At 50.6% G+C, this 16,661-nt stretch overlaps 1 protein-coding gene across 1 annotated transcript in view; it reads left to right on the top strand.

Annotated features, from left to right (window-relative positions):
• Positions 1 to 3,906: 3,906 nt before the first annotated feature.
• Positions 3,907 to 16,661, top strand: part of PLAT (plasminogen activator, tissue) — a 24,371-nt gene continuing 11,616 nt past the window's right edge. The window contains exons 1-2 of the mRNA XM_010846375.1: positions 3,907 to 4,085; positions 16,448 to 16,545. Of these exons, the coding sequence (XP_010844677.1) occupies positions 16,471 to 16,545 (75 nt within the window). The 5' untranslated portion in view covers positions 3,907 to 4,085; positions 16,448 to 16,470. The remainder of the gene's footprint in view (positions 4,086 to 16,447; positions 16,546 to 16,661) is intronic.

Below are 16,661 nucleotides of genomic sequence, written 5' to 3'. Positions count from 1 at the left end.
GGTGGATTCTTAACCACTGTGCCACCTGGGAAGCCGAATTAGGTAGGAGGGACATGTGTGTAAGTAGATTGTGGTGGGTTCATTTCACAGACCAGTTAATCTCTGCCCCCAAAACCTGGATTCTTGGTGTCATTTGAAAAAAATATTCAAATGTTAGAGATGATTGCACATCAACTGAAATCAGCTTATAAAACAAGCTTAGGTCTATCTCTTTAAATAAGATATAGTCTTGCCATATTTAAAACCGATTTAGAAAATAACATTAGAGGTAAAATTTATTGTTCACAATCTGTCAAATGTGCATATGTAAATATAATATTGTTATGCCATTCTGTATCAGAAATGGCCACCTTTTGAATTTTCAAGTAAATATTTCTAGAAATAATCAACATTTTAGTAAAAGTTTTATTTACAGAAAAATTAAGCAGAAAATGGAGTTTACCAATATCTCTGTCTCTTCCTGTATTATTATCTTACATTTAGTGTGGCGATATGCGGTATTATTTTGAAATAATTTCCAACTTACAGAAAAGTTGTGAGAGTGGGTCACAGCACTCGAATACACCCTGGTGTATGATTTGTACACAAACAGCCATTTTTCAGGGCACTTCCTGGACGCTGGGCCTGTCCTGTTTGGCAAGTCACTGGAACAGCAGGCCAGCGGGAGACCGTGGTCTGGATGAAGGCATGGAGGGCACACGTCTAATGACGCCGTGTCAGATCCATTGTGATTTTTATCCCATCCCTGAAAAACCAGATGGCTACCCAAATTAAACCTTCTTAGAACGTACACAACATTTCTGCTTTCTGGTGCCATGCCATCTTGTCATAAGCCTCTTGTCCATTTCTCTCTGAGTTTCCAGACATCATGTCATTTCTTACTCAGCCGATTGGGGTCTCCGCGAAGTCCCTGTTCTCGAGCCCATCTTGGGTGATAAGGGGTCAGGGCTGGTGACTCACCATTTGTAGGGGAGGGGCCGCTGCAGAAACAGCATCAGCTGGACAGCCTTGTAGGAATTCTGTAGAAATGTTTCCTTCCTGTTCCCTGAGCCCACTTGGTCTTCGTGTTATCTGTGCCTGAGTTTTATTTCTCTTCCTTGAAAGCAAAAACCTTTGATACAATTTTCCCAGGATGTGATTTCACCAAGATTAATTTTAATTTCCCTTTTTTTTCCTGCAGTCATCTTGTGACTAAAAAATCAAGGCTCCCATTGTCATCAGAGCAGAGTCTCGACTCCCACCTCCTCACTGTTAGCCTTCCCCAGAGTTCAGGAAAGAGAAAGGCACTCTCATACTGAGTAGGAACACAAAGATCCATTCTTAGGACCAGGGTGTTTATGGGTATGAGTCACTGGATTGTGTTTCGGGGCACAAAGCTTGGGGCACCTTCTGGTGACCGGAAAACTCTCCCCTCTCAATCCCTGGTGCTAAGTCTGCCTCAGGACACCAGGCCAGCCCAAGTCCAGCAGACAGCTCCTCCTCACCAGAGACCACTTTGAAGTTTAACTGATCAAATATTATTTTAACTGGGGCCTGAAAACCTAAGGGATCATGTTTCTCTTTTTAAATTTTTATTTTATATTAGAGTATTTGGGCTTCCCCCAGGTGGTGCTAATGGTAAAGAACCCACCTGCCAATGCAGGAGACTAAGAGATACGGGTTCAACGCCTGGATGGGGAAGATTCCCTGGAGGAGGGCATGGCAACTCCCTCTAGTATTCTTGCCTGGGAAATCCCAAGGAACAGAGGAGCCTGGTGGGCTGCAGTCCATAGGATAACAAAGAGTAGGACATGACTAAAGTGACTTAGCAAGCGTGCGTAGTTGATTTACAGTGTTGAGTTAGTTTCAGGTGCACAGCAAAGTGATTCAGTTATACACATACGTATATCTGTTCTTTTTCAGCCTACTTTCCCACATAGGTCATTACAGAATACTGAGTAGAGGTCCCTGTCTATACAGTAGGTCCTTGTTTTATCTATTTTACATACAGCGGTGTGTGTATGTCAATCCCATGCTCCTAATCTGTCCCCCGCCACGTTTCCCCCTTGGTAACCATAGGTTTGTTTTCAAAATCTGTGACTCTATTTCTGTTTTATAAATAAGTTCATTTGTATTCTTTTTTTTTTTTTTTTTAGATTCCACATATAAGTGCTATCATATGGGTATTTTTCTTTCTCAGTCTGACTTATTTCACTTAATAAGACCGTCTCTCGGTCTACCCACATTGCTGCAAATGGCATTATTTCATTCTTTTTTATGGCCAATATCCCATTGTATATATGTACCAAGGGATCACATTTCTATGGATGGAATTGCAGGCACCCTGATGGGAGGGGGCTGGGCTGGGGTGCGGGGAGGATCTCTCTACCCTCCTGTTCAGTCACATCCTGCCCCTCACGCCCTCCGCGGTAGGGTCTCTGCCTAGGCTTTCAGAGCCCGTACTCAGATTGCGGTCTCTATGTGATTGTTCATCCTCTGCAGGAGCCCAGATTAAAGTCCTGTTACTACCACCCCTACCCCTGCTGAACCAAAATGCCCAAAACCCCCAAACCCTCCAAGCCCCATTCTGGCAAAGTAGACTATCTCGAGGCACTCCCCACCCCCTGCCCCGGCCCGCTGTGGCTTGTCTGATGCTGGTCCGCAGCTTGCCTGGCTCCAGTGCACCAGGATGTGCCTGACTTGGTCCCCCGCTGCCCCTTGCCTGCAACGGCCCTGTTGGCAGGGCTCTGGTTTGATTAAAATGTAGAAAACTGATTCGATGTTGGCCATGCTAGCATTATTTTCCAAATCCCGAATCAGCTCTCATCGTTTGATAAACACGAGCGTGTTTAGGATTAGAATACAGGACACCTGGCCGGTCGTCCCTCCCACTCTCCTCAGCCAGCCCCCAGCATCCTCTCAGCGCCCTTCCTCCTCCTCCTCTCTCACCCTCATGGTGCCTGGTCTCCTCTCGACATCGACATAACAGATGCCACCGACTGCGCCCTGTGACGTGCCAGGGATCTCGCCTGCTTTGTCTCTCTCTAATCCATACATGACCTCAGACGTGAAAGCTCAGCATCATTGAAAAACTTGACTGAGGTCACATCCCTCATGCCCGGTACAGCTGATTCAAGCGTCTGCCTTTCCCTACATAGCTCGGCCCTGGGCCCTGACTTATGAGTCCTCTGCAGGGGGTTACCAAATCCTACGGAGCATTTACGATTAAGAGCAAACTCCAGTACACTAAAACACTTCCCAGTGTCGGGGTGGGCGGGGAGGGATGGAGTTTCCAGCACAGGCAGCCCTGTGGAGTCAGAGCATCAGCTCCGCACCCCCGCCTGTATTCCCCCAGGCCAACGAGAGATCTCTGGAGCTGAGAAGACCTCAGTGATCAAGGGTCACTTTATAAAGAAGAGACATGATTTTCCCCGGGGTGGTGGAGCTGGGAGTGGCTCACTCCAGGCTGGGGCGCTGCAGCTGTGCAAGTGGGACCTGACTACCTCGGCTAACCTTTCACCCCAGCCCCAGGTGTTCCAGCCCACAGGGCGGCTGGCCTGCCTGGCCCACTGTTTCAATCTCCTTTGTCCAGAGGGGCAGAGTGACTGCTGGAGATTCCGGAAGAACCCTATCCACTCCGTATGTCTTTGTTTAGAATTGTAAAAGCCTCTCTCGCCCACGCTAGGGCTTAGAGCTAACGGATCCTCAGGATCCCTTTAAGGAGGTTGAGACTAGGGTTTGAAAGGAAGATGGTTCTTCAGGTTCCCCTCCAACATCCAACTCCCAAATTCCTGTGATTCGTTGATGACATCAGGACCATGAATAATCAGCCTGGCCCAGAGCCAGGATGGGCTGGGCTGCTTCCACGGGGGAAATTCCTCCCCCTCTTAATGAAAAGAGGCCCGCCCCAGCTTGGCTCCTGCGGGGCCCAGTGTCCACTGGGCATCCTCCTGCCGCAGCGAAGCCCGCCCACCCAGGGCCAGCGACCCCACCCCCTGCCTTGAAATTTAAAGGAGGCTGGAGCCCTGCAGGGAGAGCCAGCCAAGGTCTTGCAGAGCCTGGCGCTGAAGACAACGCCTCTGGAGGAGGGAAGGCTCGGGCTCGCGGTAGGTTGTACTCCGTGCCTTTCTGTCCCTGGCTCCTCTTCTCTCTCTTCAAAGTCTTTCTGAGCCACTGAAGGAACGTTGACACCGAGGGGGCTGACTCCGTCACTCAGGCCAGAAGTGGGGTTCTCTAGAATCCATGTCTGGAGGGCGGTTTCTTTTTGAACGTGCATCCCACAGGGATGGGCTGAAGCGTTTGCGGGGGGCAGCGGCGGTCAGGGCAAGAAAGAGGGCACTAGGGATGTGTCTCCTGAAGCAGAAATATCTGCTCACACAGGGGAAAGTGAAAAGGATGATCCAGACCCGCTCTGAGTAGATGGTGGGCCCCGCTCACGACTCACGGGCAAGAAACGGGAGACGGGCTGATGGGGTCAGAGCCCAGAGGATCCCGGGGGGTGTGAGCCCACGGGGAAACTGAGGCGGGGCTGGGCAGGGAACGACTTGCCCACAGAGGATTCACCAGGTGGGAAGTGCTGGGGGAGAGGAAGGGGGGAAACCGGCAGAGCGAAGCCTCGGAGGCCGGGTTTTGTCCTCTGGCGTTTTGCCCAGGATTCGAGGGGAGGGCTCTTTGAGGACTTTTCCAATTACAGAGGGAAATAGCAGAGTCTTCTCTTCCCTAAGCTCTCTACAGGAACTGTATCGGGCTTTCTAGGCTTTCACTGTTATTATCTTTATTTTCTTAACCTGCCAGAGAGGGAGGGAGGGAGGGAGGGAGGGAAGCAAGGCACTCTCAGGTAACTGATGACACGCTCAAGCCCAAAGCCGTGTGGTGGCGGTCACTGATGTAGACACAGTGGTGGCTCCCGCAGCTGGTGGATGACAGAAAAAACATTACACGCGTGTGTGTGTGTGTGTGTGTGTGTGTGTGCAAGCCCAGGAAGAAATTCTGAAATACAGCCACTAAGTGGAGTTTCCTCAGAAGGGCTTCCTAGCAAGTCTTGCCTGGGGGCAGAAGACATAGATAACGGTCAGAGGAGCTGCCGGCTAAGTGCTTCCCGTGAGAGCAAAGCCAGACGTGGCGCCAGCAGAGATGCCACAAATAACTGAAATAGGAAGAGCTCTGTCCTACCCATCAACTGATCGCACCTAAACGTTCTCAGAGACGCCAGCCTGCAATCGCCGGCTCTTGTCACGAGCAAGCGAGAGCTTGCTCTCTGCCCGAATGGTCCAGGCTCTGTGCGGACGCTCGGTTTATTTTATAAACCGTCAGATCAGATTCTCCCAGTGAGGCTGCTCTCTGTGGCTTCTGCACTGGCCCGGGACAGTTCCTGCTTCTGGAGGAACAGAAATGGTCCCGTGATTAGTTTTCGCTTGTGGAGGCAGGACTCGGGGACCTGGGGACCTAGCATGTTGGTGAGCAGAGCTGGTGATCAGTACATTTCAAACGATTGTAAAGAGCAACCCAATCAGACTCCTGGCGGTGTGGCTTGAAGCCGTCATCGCCACGAAAGGCTTTTTGGGAGTGGGTGGCCAGGACCGCAGGCCATCTGGGAAGTCACTGCCCAGGTGGGGCCTGTCTCTACTTCACCTCCAGGTGTTGTTCTTCTGGTCCTGCCTGGGGTTTTACAGCATGTGAGGGTTGGGCTAGACTGTCGTTTGAGAGGAGCACAGTTGGCTTTAAACTTCCAAAGCTTCCAGAGGGAGGGCAGGCTATCTTGGATCAGAGGCCGAGGGGACAACATGGCTCACGGAATGAATAGTAGGCTTGCTGTGTGTGCTAAGTCGCCTCAGTTGTATCTGGCTCTTTGGGACCCCATGGACTGTAGCCCGCCAGGCTCCTCTGTACATGGGAGTCTCCAGGCAAGAATACTGGAATGGATTGCCACGCCCTCCTCCAGGGGATCTTCCCCACCCAGGGATCAAACCAGCATCTCTTATGTCTCCTGCATTGGCAGGTAGGTTCTTTACCGCTAGTGCCACCTGGGAAGCCCAGTAGTAGGCTTAGTTCCAGTCAAAACTCAAAATCCATGTGCCTCTCTGAATACTGAATATCTGGGAGAGGGAGGAGGGAACATTTATGTCTTGAGTTGAAGTGTTCAGTTTCAATGACTCCCGGGCATATGCAGTCTCAGAGTAAAATCCGTATTTCCTATGAGTGATTTTCTGCCTTGTTCTGATAAGATAGCCAGAGTGGACAATGAATGATCGGAATACTCTGTTCATTCCTTCTTTGGCCTGTTCTCTTTGCACAGAGAAAAACTGTGTCCCTAGTTCGAGGCGGTAAAGCTCATCCTAGCCAATCAGCTCCCAAAACCAAGGGCTGGGTCTCCAGTGCAGCCAGATTAAAAGGTGAGGAGGATTCAGACTCACAGAAAGTTCGAGCTAGAAAGAATCTTCTAAACCATCTGCCCTAGTCCAACCCCCAAGTCCAGGCACAGGGTCTCCTGCTATTGGCCTAAGCGTCTACTTACATATTAAGGAGAGCACATTTTCTTAGTCATACTTCGTGCATTTTATATTCCACTTTCCCGCCTGCGAAAAAAACTTCTATAGAAGGGCATAGAGGGATAGATAAACAAACCTCTTGATTGCCTGAAAGTTGAGACTTAGGACAAAGTGGAAAGGAGCCAGGTGCTGGGCCCACAGCAGGCATTTTATAAACACTTTTGAAGGTACAACCCAGGCAAGTTCTGGTTTTGATCATGATTCTCCAGAAAGTGATAGCGGCAGTTCTTCCTGGGGAACTGGTACAACTGGGGGGTCTTTAGCAGCTGCCCACACCATCCATGCCAACAGCCGTGATCTGGAGGGTGAGTCTGGGCCACAAGTCCAGCTGAGCTGCACAGGATAGCTACGCGGTGCTCCACAGTGGCTTGAAGAGGTTTGTTTGGGACTTGACCTCTAAGACCTGATTGTGCTTGGAGACGCTGAAAGCCTACTTCAGTATCAGGCTAAACTCAGATCCTGGGAAGCCTTGGCACTGAGATCCTTTTCTGCTTATTGAAAGTAAAAGTGAAGTCGCTCAGCTGTGTCCGACTCTTTTCAACCCCGTGGACTGTAGCCTGCTAGGGTCCTCCATCCATGGGATTTTCCAGGCAAGAATATTGGAGTAGGGTGCCATTTCCTTCTCCAGGGGATCTTCTGGACCCAGGGATCAAACCCGGGTCTCCCTCATTGTAGGCAGACGCTTTACTGTCTGAGCCACCAGGGAAGTCTTATTCTGCTTATTACATGGCCGTAAACATTCCTTTAACTTCAGTTCAGTTCAGTTCAGTCGCTCAGTTGTGTCCGACTCTTTGCGACCCCATGAACCGCAGCACGCCAGGCCTCCCTGTCCATCACCAACTCCCGGAGTCCACCCAAACCCATGTCCATTGAGTTGGTGATGCCATCCAATCATCTCATCCTCTGTCGTCCCCTTCTCCTCCTGCACTCAATCTTTCCCAGCATCAGGGTCTTTTCAAATGAGTCAGCTCTTCGCATCAGGTGGCCAAAGTATTGGAGTTTCAGCTAGACATTAGGGAATCCAAGGTGACCTTCTCCTCCGAGGCGCCTACATCCTTAGAACTCTTGGGCTTTTCAAGCCACACTTCCTCCTAGGGACGGCCTCCTAGGGGCGCCCTCCGCAAAGGGAGAGCCTGGGGTGTGTGACTCATACTCCTTTGCACAAGGAAAGGTGTTTGTGCTGAAAGTTTAGGGGCTCTGGCTGCTAGCTGCTGTGGGACCCTAAACAATGGTCCCATTTTAGGGCTTTGTCAGTGACACCCCTCCAGAGCTTGGCTTGCTCCCCCTTTGGTTTGATAAACAGACTGCATAGCATCCATTCCAGAAAGCTGACCAACCCCCACCTCATCAGGAACGAGCTCCATCTCCTCCTTCACATCCCGGTAGGACCCCTTCTTCCTGTGCCCGGTCACCTTCACCTCCTACCCCACCTCCGCACAGCACAGCGCTGGTGGCACCGAGCCAGGGTTGGCTAGCTATTTGTCTGTCCCCTCCCGAGGCTATAAGGTTTTTATAATTTTATTTATTAATTTTATTTTTGGTTGCGCTGGGTCTTGGTTGCCTCGCTCGGGCTTTCTCTAGTTGCGATGAGCAAGGGCTCCTCCTTGTCGCAGGGCATGGGCTTCTCACTGTGGTGGCTTCTCTCATTGTGGAGCATGGGCTCCAGGGCACGCGGGCATCAGCAGTTGCAGCTTATGGGCTCCAGAGCAAGGGCTTAGTAGTCGTGACTCAGGGCCTTAGTTGCTCCAGGGCATGTGGGATCTTAGTTTCTGGACCAGGGATCAAACTTCACGTCCCCTGCGTCGGCAGTGGATTCTTATCCACTGGGCCACCAGGGAAGTCCTAGGCTCTGAGGTGTTGAGGATGGAGCTTCTGTGTCTTTATATCGCAGATTCACGCCTGGGGCATGGTTGGCGCTCTTGCTTGGTGGTGCTACAGAATAAGTCACCGCCTATGAATTCAGGAAGGAGCAGACCAGAGAGCCAGGGCTTCCGGTTGAGGCGGATGGGATGAGAGATCTGATGGATACCAGGAGGATTGCCCCCAAGCCCTCTGGTTAGAGATGTTTGCAGGGGCAGTTCCTTGAAGGTGTGGGGAGAGGGCTTGGTAGGAAGCGAAACCCAGCAACCGACTAGGAATACTCTGAAACAGAAAGCCCGCCAGCCTCTGGCCTTTGCTGGCTATTCACAGGTCGTCCTGTTGACGGGAAAGAGGAACTCACTTTATTTGGCAGTAAGAGCCTAGGCCTGCCACATAAGCTGGGGGAAAGAGGGGCTTTGGCTTTGTTTTGTTTTCTGAGAAGCCCTGGTTTCCTCCTTTTCTTGCCTCATGTCCCTGGTTCTCAAATACACGTGTGGTCCGCATCAGATGGCCCTTATCAGCATCGAGGGCCTGACCTTCAAGCTGCCTTGGCCGTGAAGTCCAGCTTCCTCTGAGAGTCCTTAATAGCCCAGGAGTGGGTGGCATAAATAGGCCTGGGAAAGGCAAACAAAACAACACAAAAAGATTGAAAATAGGATAAAAGACACTACCCCGTGATCCGGGAAGTACAGGCTCCTGTTAATACTGATCTGTGCGTAAAGAAGAAGGGCAGGAAACTTGATTTCAGTCATCAGGAATCTGGGTACAGGTCATCGCAAGATGTTCAGATGATCTAGGAGGCAGGATTTGGTATTAACACTTGAACTCGATGATAACCCCATAGAAATTGGCTTCCTTTCTAGTCCCTGTTCCAGGGAGAGGCTGTAAACTTTGGCCTTCCTTCTAAGGGCACTCCTAGCAGTAAGTACAGTTAACTGTGCTGTGTACCAGCTGTACAAAGGGGCTTTACCTGCTTCTGTCCTAATCGCTAGCACTATCCAGCTGGTGGAAAGGACTGGACCACTAGAAAACCGGGAACACACATAGCCAGTAAGAGGAGGTTGGAGGGACTACGCTCCTTGCATTCAGATTGCCACCCTTCTCCATCAACAACTCTGAGCACATTCAGAACGTGACAGTCCAGCATCAGGACCCAGTAAGAGTCATGGAAAGAGAGACGAGGGGGTTGTCCTATAGAGCTGGTTGCCCTGAGTCCCGACGCCTCCCTTTAGATGTGTTGCGTGAGAGCAGGTTCATTGCATTTTTTTTGAAGTTCGATTCTCTCATCCATTAAACAAGAGATAATATTGACTTAAATGATTTAGTGGATGCCTGACCCGCGTCAGCACTCCAGGACCCAATGAGTAAATGGCGCTCATCCAGACGCATTTCTCAAAACTGTGCTATCACGTCTCTGTCACGTGAGTCTCATAAAAGGCGGACAGATTCCGCGTAGGGTGATACGATGAACGTCTCCGATCGCCTTTTCCTGATTCAAGTGTGTTGAAATCTGGAAGGGAGACTGCAGAATTACCGGGTGATGGCGTATTTCATTACTGGTGGTGATGTTTGCTTTAGGGCGTGGAGGGAACACCAGAAACTGCCTCATTGCAGAACAAACTCTCTCTTAGATTAATGTGCAATTGCAGGTTTGCTGAGATTCACTCAGAGATCATATCTCCTTGCCCTGACTCACAGGGTTAGCTTTGCCAGCTGCACTTTGCATTTTCGTCACAAGGATCTAAGATTCTCTTGCTTTTACTGGAGGAGGAGGCAGGATGGGCTTCTTTTTTCCCAGATCCACAACTGCACTCCCTGAGTCTGTCCAGATAAGCAGGGTTACCTGGCAGAGGGTGGAGAAGTTCGGTGACGACAATGCTCAGGATAGATTGTTTTGAGTAGGTCAATGTCGTATAAAACTTAGACACAGGTCATGTGCCTATGGGGGCTTCCCAGCTGGCGCTAGTGGTAAAGAATCCACCTGCCAAGGCAAGAAACATGAAACACGGGTTAGATCCCTGAGTCGTGAAGATCCCCTGGAGGAGAGCATGGCAACCCACTCCAGTAATCTTGCCTGGAGAAATCCGTGGACAGAGGAGCCTGGTGGGCTACAGTCCGTGGGGTCGCAGAGTCAGACACGACTGAAATGGCTTAGCACGTATGTAGACATATATCTATATTTTAAAGATGCTTTGCAGACAGTTCCATCCTGAGTGATGAAGTGGAGATGTGGGAGTGGGTGGGAGGTGCCAGGAGAGGGCTTTATTCTATTTACCTCATTGGGACTGATCCAATTAGACAAGAAAGACTCCTCTCTTGTCCCTTAGGTATAAAGAATTCTGTTCAGAAAGAGAGAAAATAAGCTTTAGCACACAGGAAATTACCTTTAAAATTGTTTTTTAATTGGTGTATAGTGGATTTACAATGTTACGTTTGTCATAGTTATAACTATAACTGTAGCTATACTGGTTCAGTTATACATACCTTGATTCTTTTTCAGATTCTTTTCACATATAGGTTATTACAGAATATTGAGTAGAGTTCCCTATGCTTTACCGTAGCTTCCTCATTAGTTATCTATTTTATATATAGTAGTGAGTATATGCTAATCCCAAGTTCCCAGTTTACAAGCCCCCCCCCCCCACCTCCCATGTCCCTTTTGGTAAAGAAGTTGGCTTTCAAAATCTGTGAGTGCATTTCTATATTATAAATAAGTTCATTTATATAATTTAAAAAATTAGATTCCACATATGAGTGATATCATATGATACCAGTCTTTGACTTCACTTAGTATTACAATCTCTGGGGAAGAGCTAAGAATTGCTTCTGTGATGGCAGTTTTGGAAAATGGTTTCTATTCTGAGAGCATAAACTCTTAAAAAAAGTGTTAGTCTCTCAGTCGTGTCTGACTCTTTGGGAGAAGGAAAGAGCTACAGCCCACCAGGCTCCTCTGTCCATGGGATTCTCCAGGCAAGAATACTGGAGTGGGTTGCCATTTCCTTCTCCAGGGGATCTTCCCAACTCAGGGATCAAACCTGGGTCTCCCACATTGCAGGTAGATTCTTTACCATCTGAGCCACCAGGGAAGCCCTATAAAAAGGAGGACCCATGTAGGAGGAAGATGGGAATATAGCCATTACCCATAGAGCTAACGGCTCCGGCCCCGGGCTCTGACACTGGCACAGACACAGGTGCGCTTTTCTGTGGGAGTTCAGCCCCAATTTCCAAAGCCTGCCTCCTCCTCCCATCTCACCACATCTCTTGTCCTGACTCAGTGACGGGCCTTTGCTGTTTCAGGGAGTTCTGACCATCTCTTTTCTAATCTGTTGGCATCCGTCCGGGGCAGAGTGGTTGGGTGGGGGGAGGGAGGGCTATGTTTGTCTTAAAGCTGTGAGTCATTTTGGAGTATTAGTGTTCTTGGAGACTGATTTTCTCTTACTCAGATTTCCAGAGAGAGAGGCTTTACGAAGTAATAACAAACCAAGGCTCCTCTTTGCCAAAGATTAAGTGAGCCAGCCTTTTACGCTTGCAAAAATTCAATAGCCGTATCAACTGAACTTTATCTTTCCCTTGTAATTTCCATGGTCCTCCAGCTGGCTCAGTGTTTCTGCTTTGTTTTTGCTGCCAAGAGAAGCAGCTTTAACATCCCAGGAAATGTACTGTTTGTACCTAGAAGCATAGAACTTGATTGGTTGGTCCCAGATCTTTACCGTAGGTCACGTTATGGGATGTGGTTGAGTGTTTACATGAAAGCTCTCATCCCCACGGGTAAGTGTTTCACAGATCACACAGCACTTGCATACTCAGAACAGCAGAAATCGCAAGACGTCAGCCCTGGAGGAAGCCTTGAGAGTCTAGCCCACTTGATTTTGCATCCCTGGGAGCAGATTTGATGTTTCAAAACAAAGATGCTTTTTGGAAGGGCAACATATTAATTTTTTTTTTTTTTTTGGCCATGGCAAACAGCGTGTGAATCTTAGTTCCTCCACCAGGGATCGAACCCATGCCCCCTGCAGGGGAAGCCCAAAACCCTAACCATTGGACCCCCAGGGAAGTGCCAGCACATTCCTTTTGATACAGTCAAACCATATGCGAAGGAGAGTGTCTATGCTTTTCCCTAGAGCAGGCCTTTCGGGAGCAGGTGGTGGGAACAGGTCATGCGCCGGGCAGTGAGAGACCCTGCAGACAGCCCTCCACTGCACCCCCCAGGCCCTTCCCCCGGCTGTCCTGCTGCGGTTCCCATGGCCTCGCCCCAGCCAGACTCCAGGGCGCATCAATCAGCACTCCCCCTGCCACCACTGCAGAAAGGAGTCCTGCGCTTCTGGCTGGCGAGATCGGTTCCCCAGCCACAAAGGCACCTTTGGCTCCTGGAGACCAGCCCTCCTCCCTGGTGACCAGACCATTGTTCTCCTCCGGAACAGTCATCACTCACGGCTGTTCAGAGGCCAGAGAACAGAGTCACTTTGTCTCTGCAGCCAAGAAGGGCCCTGCATGGCTTCTGTACAGATGGGGAGGTGGCAGCAGAGGAGGGGGCACCCTGGAGGCAGAGATTGCAGGCTGGTCCTCCACAAGGACGCCCGTGGGCACAGCCTGCGAATCCAGGCCACACTTTGCTTCCCACATGTCCTGATGTTTCTAACCTGCAGAGATTCTTTGTCAACTTGCCGAGCTCTGTGTCTCCAGAGGTCTGTCTGCGGAGCCATTTGCAAATCTGCAAAAATTGACTTTATGTGCCAAGGTGGGCCTGCCAGGGCTGGGGCCTTGGGACCTTGGGGACCAGCGGTCTTAGAATCATTCCATACATGCCCAACCCCGACAGTGATGCTGCTGGTGACTCAGGGATTCTAGTCCCACAAAAGCCAGCCATCCCCGTCCTTGTGGTTTTCTTTTTCTTGTCTTTCCTCCCTCCCTCCTTTCCTTCCTTGCTCTTTTGTTTTTTGGATGTGGGCCATTTTTAAGGTCTTTACTGAATTGGTCACAATATGTTTTGGCTTTTTGGCTACGAGGCATGTGGGAATCTTGGTTCCCCGACCAGGGATCGAACTCACACTTCTGGCATTGGAAGGCAAAATTTTAACCACTGGACCCCCAGGGAAGCCCTTTCTTTGCTCCTTTAGTTCTTTGATTCTGGGAAACTATTAAATACAGTAAAAGAAAAGGAACACACCAAAAAGATGACAAGTTTTGGATTTACAAAATGAGCCTGCAAGAGGTTTCTTGTGCTTTATTTCTCAAATCTTCCCTCCTTCCAGTCTCACATGGGCACAGGGCGCCTCTCCCTTTGGTGGGAACTTGTGGTCTAGGATTGAGGTCCACAACTCCCCAGGGTCCTGAGTGCTTCCTGAATTTCTGGGGTCACTCACTCTTTGTCCAGACGCTGCCCCCAGACCTCTGCACCTCCCTCCCCACAAAGGCAACACCAGGACTCGCTTTGCCTCCTTGTCTCGCTCCCTTGTCTCAGGCAGGCGCTGACTGTAGGCAGGATGACTCATTTCTTTGTCATCCTCTCGCCCTACTCGGCCCGTCCAGCTGTTCCCATCGCTTCTGTGCAGCAAGGATGGAACGTCACATGGTCTGTGTGAGGCTCTTTGGCACTGGGTCAGCTCCAGGCCTCGCAAGGCCAGAGAAGCAGAGGAAGATAAGGACTGACAGAAGACAGACAGGCTCCGACTGTCCCAGAGCAGAAGACAAAAATACGCCCCTTCTGCTGAGTCTTCAGTTGCAAAAGGGTCTGAGGCGCTGCAGCTGTTGGGTCCTTTACCCTCAGGCCTAAGTGCATCCCTCCCCCTATCAGCCCACTCCCTGCCCAGGGGGCCCCTCCCCCCATCTGTCCAGTGAATGCAAAGGTCTTAATGCTCCACTTGTCACTTTGCAATTTTCCAGCATCTAGACTTCTGCTTCATGTAGGGCCCATTCACGTGCCCCTTGAATGTGCTCCATTCAAGAAGGACCTTGAATTCTTTAAATGACAGTCACTTGATGACGGGCATCCAGAGAAAAGACAAGCCCCCCATCTAGGAGGAACGAACTTGCTGGAAGCCCTGGCTTATTGTCAGACAAGAGGAAGAGGAGCCTGGTTCCCCAGTCACAGGCTGGTTCATTGCTTCATTCAGAATTTCTGCCAAGAGCCCTGGGCAGGCAGACCTCTCCCCATCCCAAGGCTTGGCTGAGATAATAAAGCTGGGACACCTACAATGTGAAACATGATTAACAGCAGGAAGAGAGAGGGGGAATGTGTTTATGAAGAGCTATTTTTAAAGATTCAAAGTACTGGGATAACTGGGGAAATTTTGAGAAAGGGGAAACTGGAGGAATGCTGAGCACCAAAGTCAGGGGTGATGGCCTGTGATCTGAAGACTCCCCACTCCGGGTCCTGTTCGGATGCCCTCAACCCCTAGGTCTTCCTTCTGAAGCTGCCTGGGACCAGCACATGCCAGCAGGCTTCCTGCTCTGGGTGAGAAAAGGTCCCACCCCACTCCCCAGCCCCTGCAGAACACCCTGCCCTGCCCGGGAAGGGCCTCCCCCGGGGACAGGCCAAACTGGAACAAAGACCCAGATCCTGGCTTCTTTCTATTTCTTGCGTAGAGAGGGAGGGGCGCGCTGGTTGGCAAGACGCGCTCTGAGCCCGAGGAATCTTCCCGGACAGTTCCGTCCCCCTCCTCCTCCCACAGCTCTGTGCGAGCTTTGCCTGTCACCAGTAGCCCCAGGAGGTCACTGGGGCACAGATCGGCTCCCACCAGCCTCCTGCTCCTTGTTTTCTCATCCTTGCTCTGAAGGGGGCTTGTGGCCATGTGAGAGGACAGCATCTCTAACAGAAAGGAGCCCGAGCCAGCGCCGGGGTCCAAGTCCTGGGTGCTCTGAACCAAGCGGGCCCTTCGGATGCTTGGGATGAAGGGAGTGGGAGGGGTGGGAGCAGAGTTGTTGTGACTGAGGGGAAATGAGTCAAGGGAAGAAGAAGAGCCCTGGTTTAATCCTTGCCGACGAGGGAGCGAGTGAGGCTGCCAGACCACAAAATAACACCCCAACCGACTAACCCACTGTGAGCAGCTGAGGGCCGGAGCCCTAGCTAGGACCAGGCAGATGGAACCAGGGACGTGGGGCCAGGAAGATTTGACTTTGAACACCCAAACCAGATGCCGCCCCTCCTCTCTGCAAAACTGCACTTCATAGGGCCTAAAGGAGGGCCTACTAAAGGAGGCCGGCTTCCCAATGGAGCAGGGAGGCAGTGGTGGAGGAGACTTCCCTTTGTTGGACAAGGAGATGTGGAAGTCCTCCGGGACTGGGCTCAGGCCATCTGAGGAGAGCTGGCTCTGAGATATGCCAACCCCAGATCTCCTATGATTTCCTCTAAAAAAGTCAGAGAGCAGACATTGCTGTGGGTCCATCTAGTCAACCACAGGGCAGGAGCTCACTTCAAGGGAAACTGGGTTGCAGCCAGTGCCAGAGGTGGTGTCAGCCTTCAGCCCACAGACATGTCTGAACAAAGCCATCTTCCGGCAACCCATGTCCATTGCTAGATGCATGGATAAGCAAGATGTGGTCCATTTACTCAGTGGGATATTATCCAGCCTTAAAAATGAAGGAAAGTCTAACCCATGTTATAGCTCGGACGGACCTGAGATCATCACGCCCAGTGAAATGTCAGACGCAAAAGGACAGATATAGTAGAAGTCCGTTTACATGAGGCACCTGGAGTAGTCGGATTCATGGAAAGAGTAGGTAGGATGGTGGTTTCCAGGGGAGCAGGGATTTGGGGTTTTCACGGTACAGAGCTTCAGTCTGGGAAGATGAATGTTTGGAGCTGGATGGTGGTCATGGTTGCACAAGAATGTGAGTGAACTTAATGCCGCTGAACTTCCACTCAGAAGTGGTTAAAACGGAAAATATTTGTGTTCTGTGTATTTAACCACAAATATATATATATGAGAACAAAAACACCATCTCCCAGACGCTGGCCGCGGCCTCTCCTGCCCTGGGAGCCAACGCGGGGAGGACCGACTGGCTTCTGAGCTCTGCTGCCCGCGGGGACCTCTCATGCTTATTTCCCCCTCTTCTTCCAGAATTTGCGGGACGCTCAGAGGAAATGATGAACGCAATGAAGACAGAGTTCCTGTGCGTGCTGCTGCTCTGTGGAGCTGTCTTCACGTTGCCCAGCCAGGTAGGTGTGCACTCGTGTCTGTGTTGGAACACACTGGGACACACTCCCCTCGGTGGACAAGGCTTGAGATCCAGGCTTCAGGCGGGAACCCTGCGCATCATTCTGGCTCGAGGAAG

Source organism: Bison bison, unplaced genomic scaffold (assembly GCF_000754665.1).
Source record: "Bison bison bison isolate TAMUID 2011002044 unplaced genomic scaffold, Bison_UMD1.0 scf7180017864236, whole genome shotgun sequence".
Lineage (NCBI taxonomy): Eukaryota > Metazoa > Chordata > Mammalia > Artiodactyla > Bovidae > Bison > Bison bison.
Note: the sequence above shows the minus strand (reverse complement) of the source record. Positions and strands in the feature narration are given on the sequence as shown.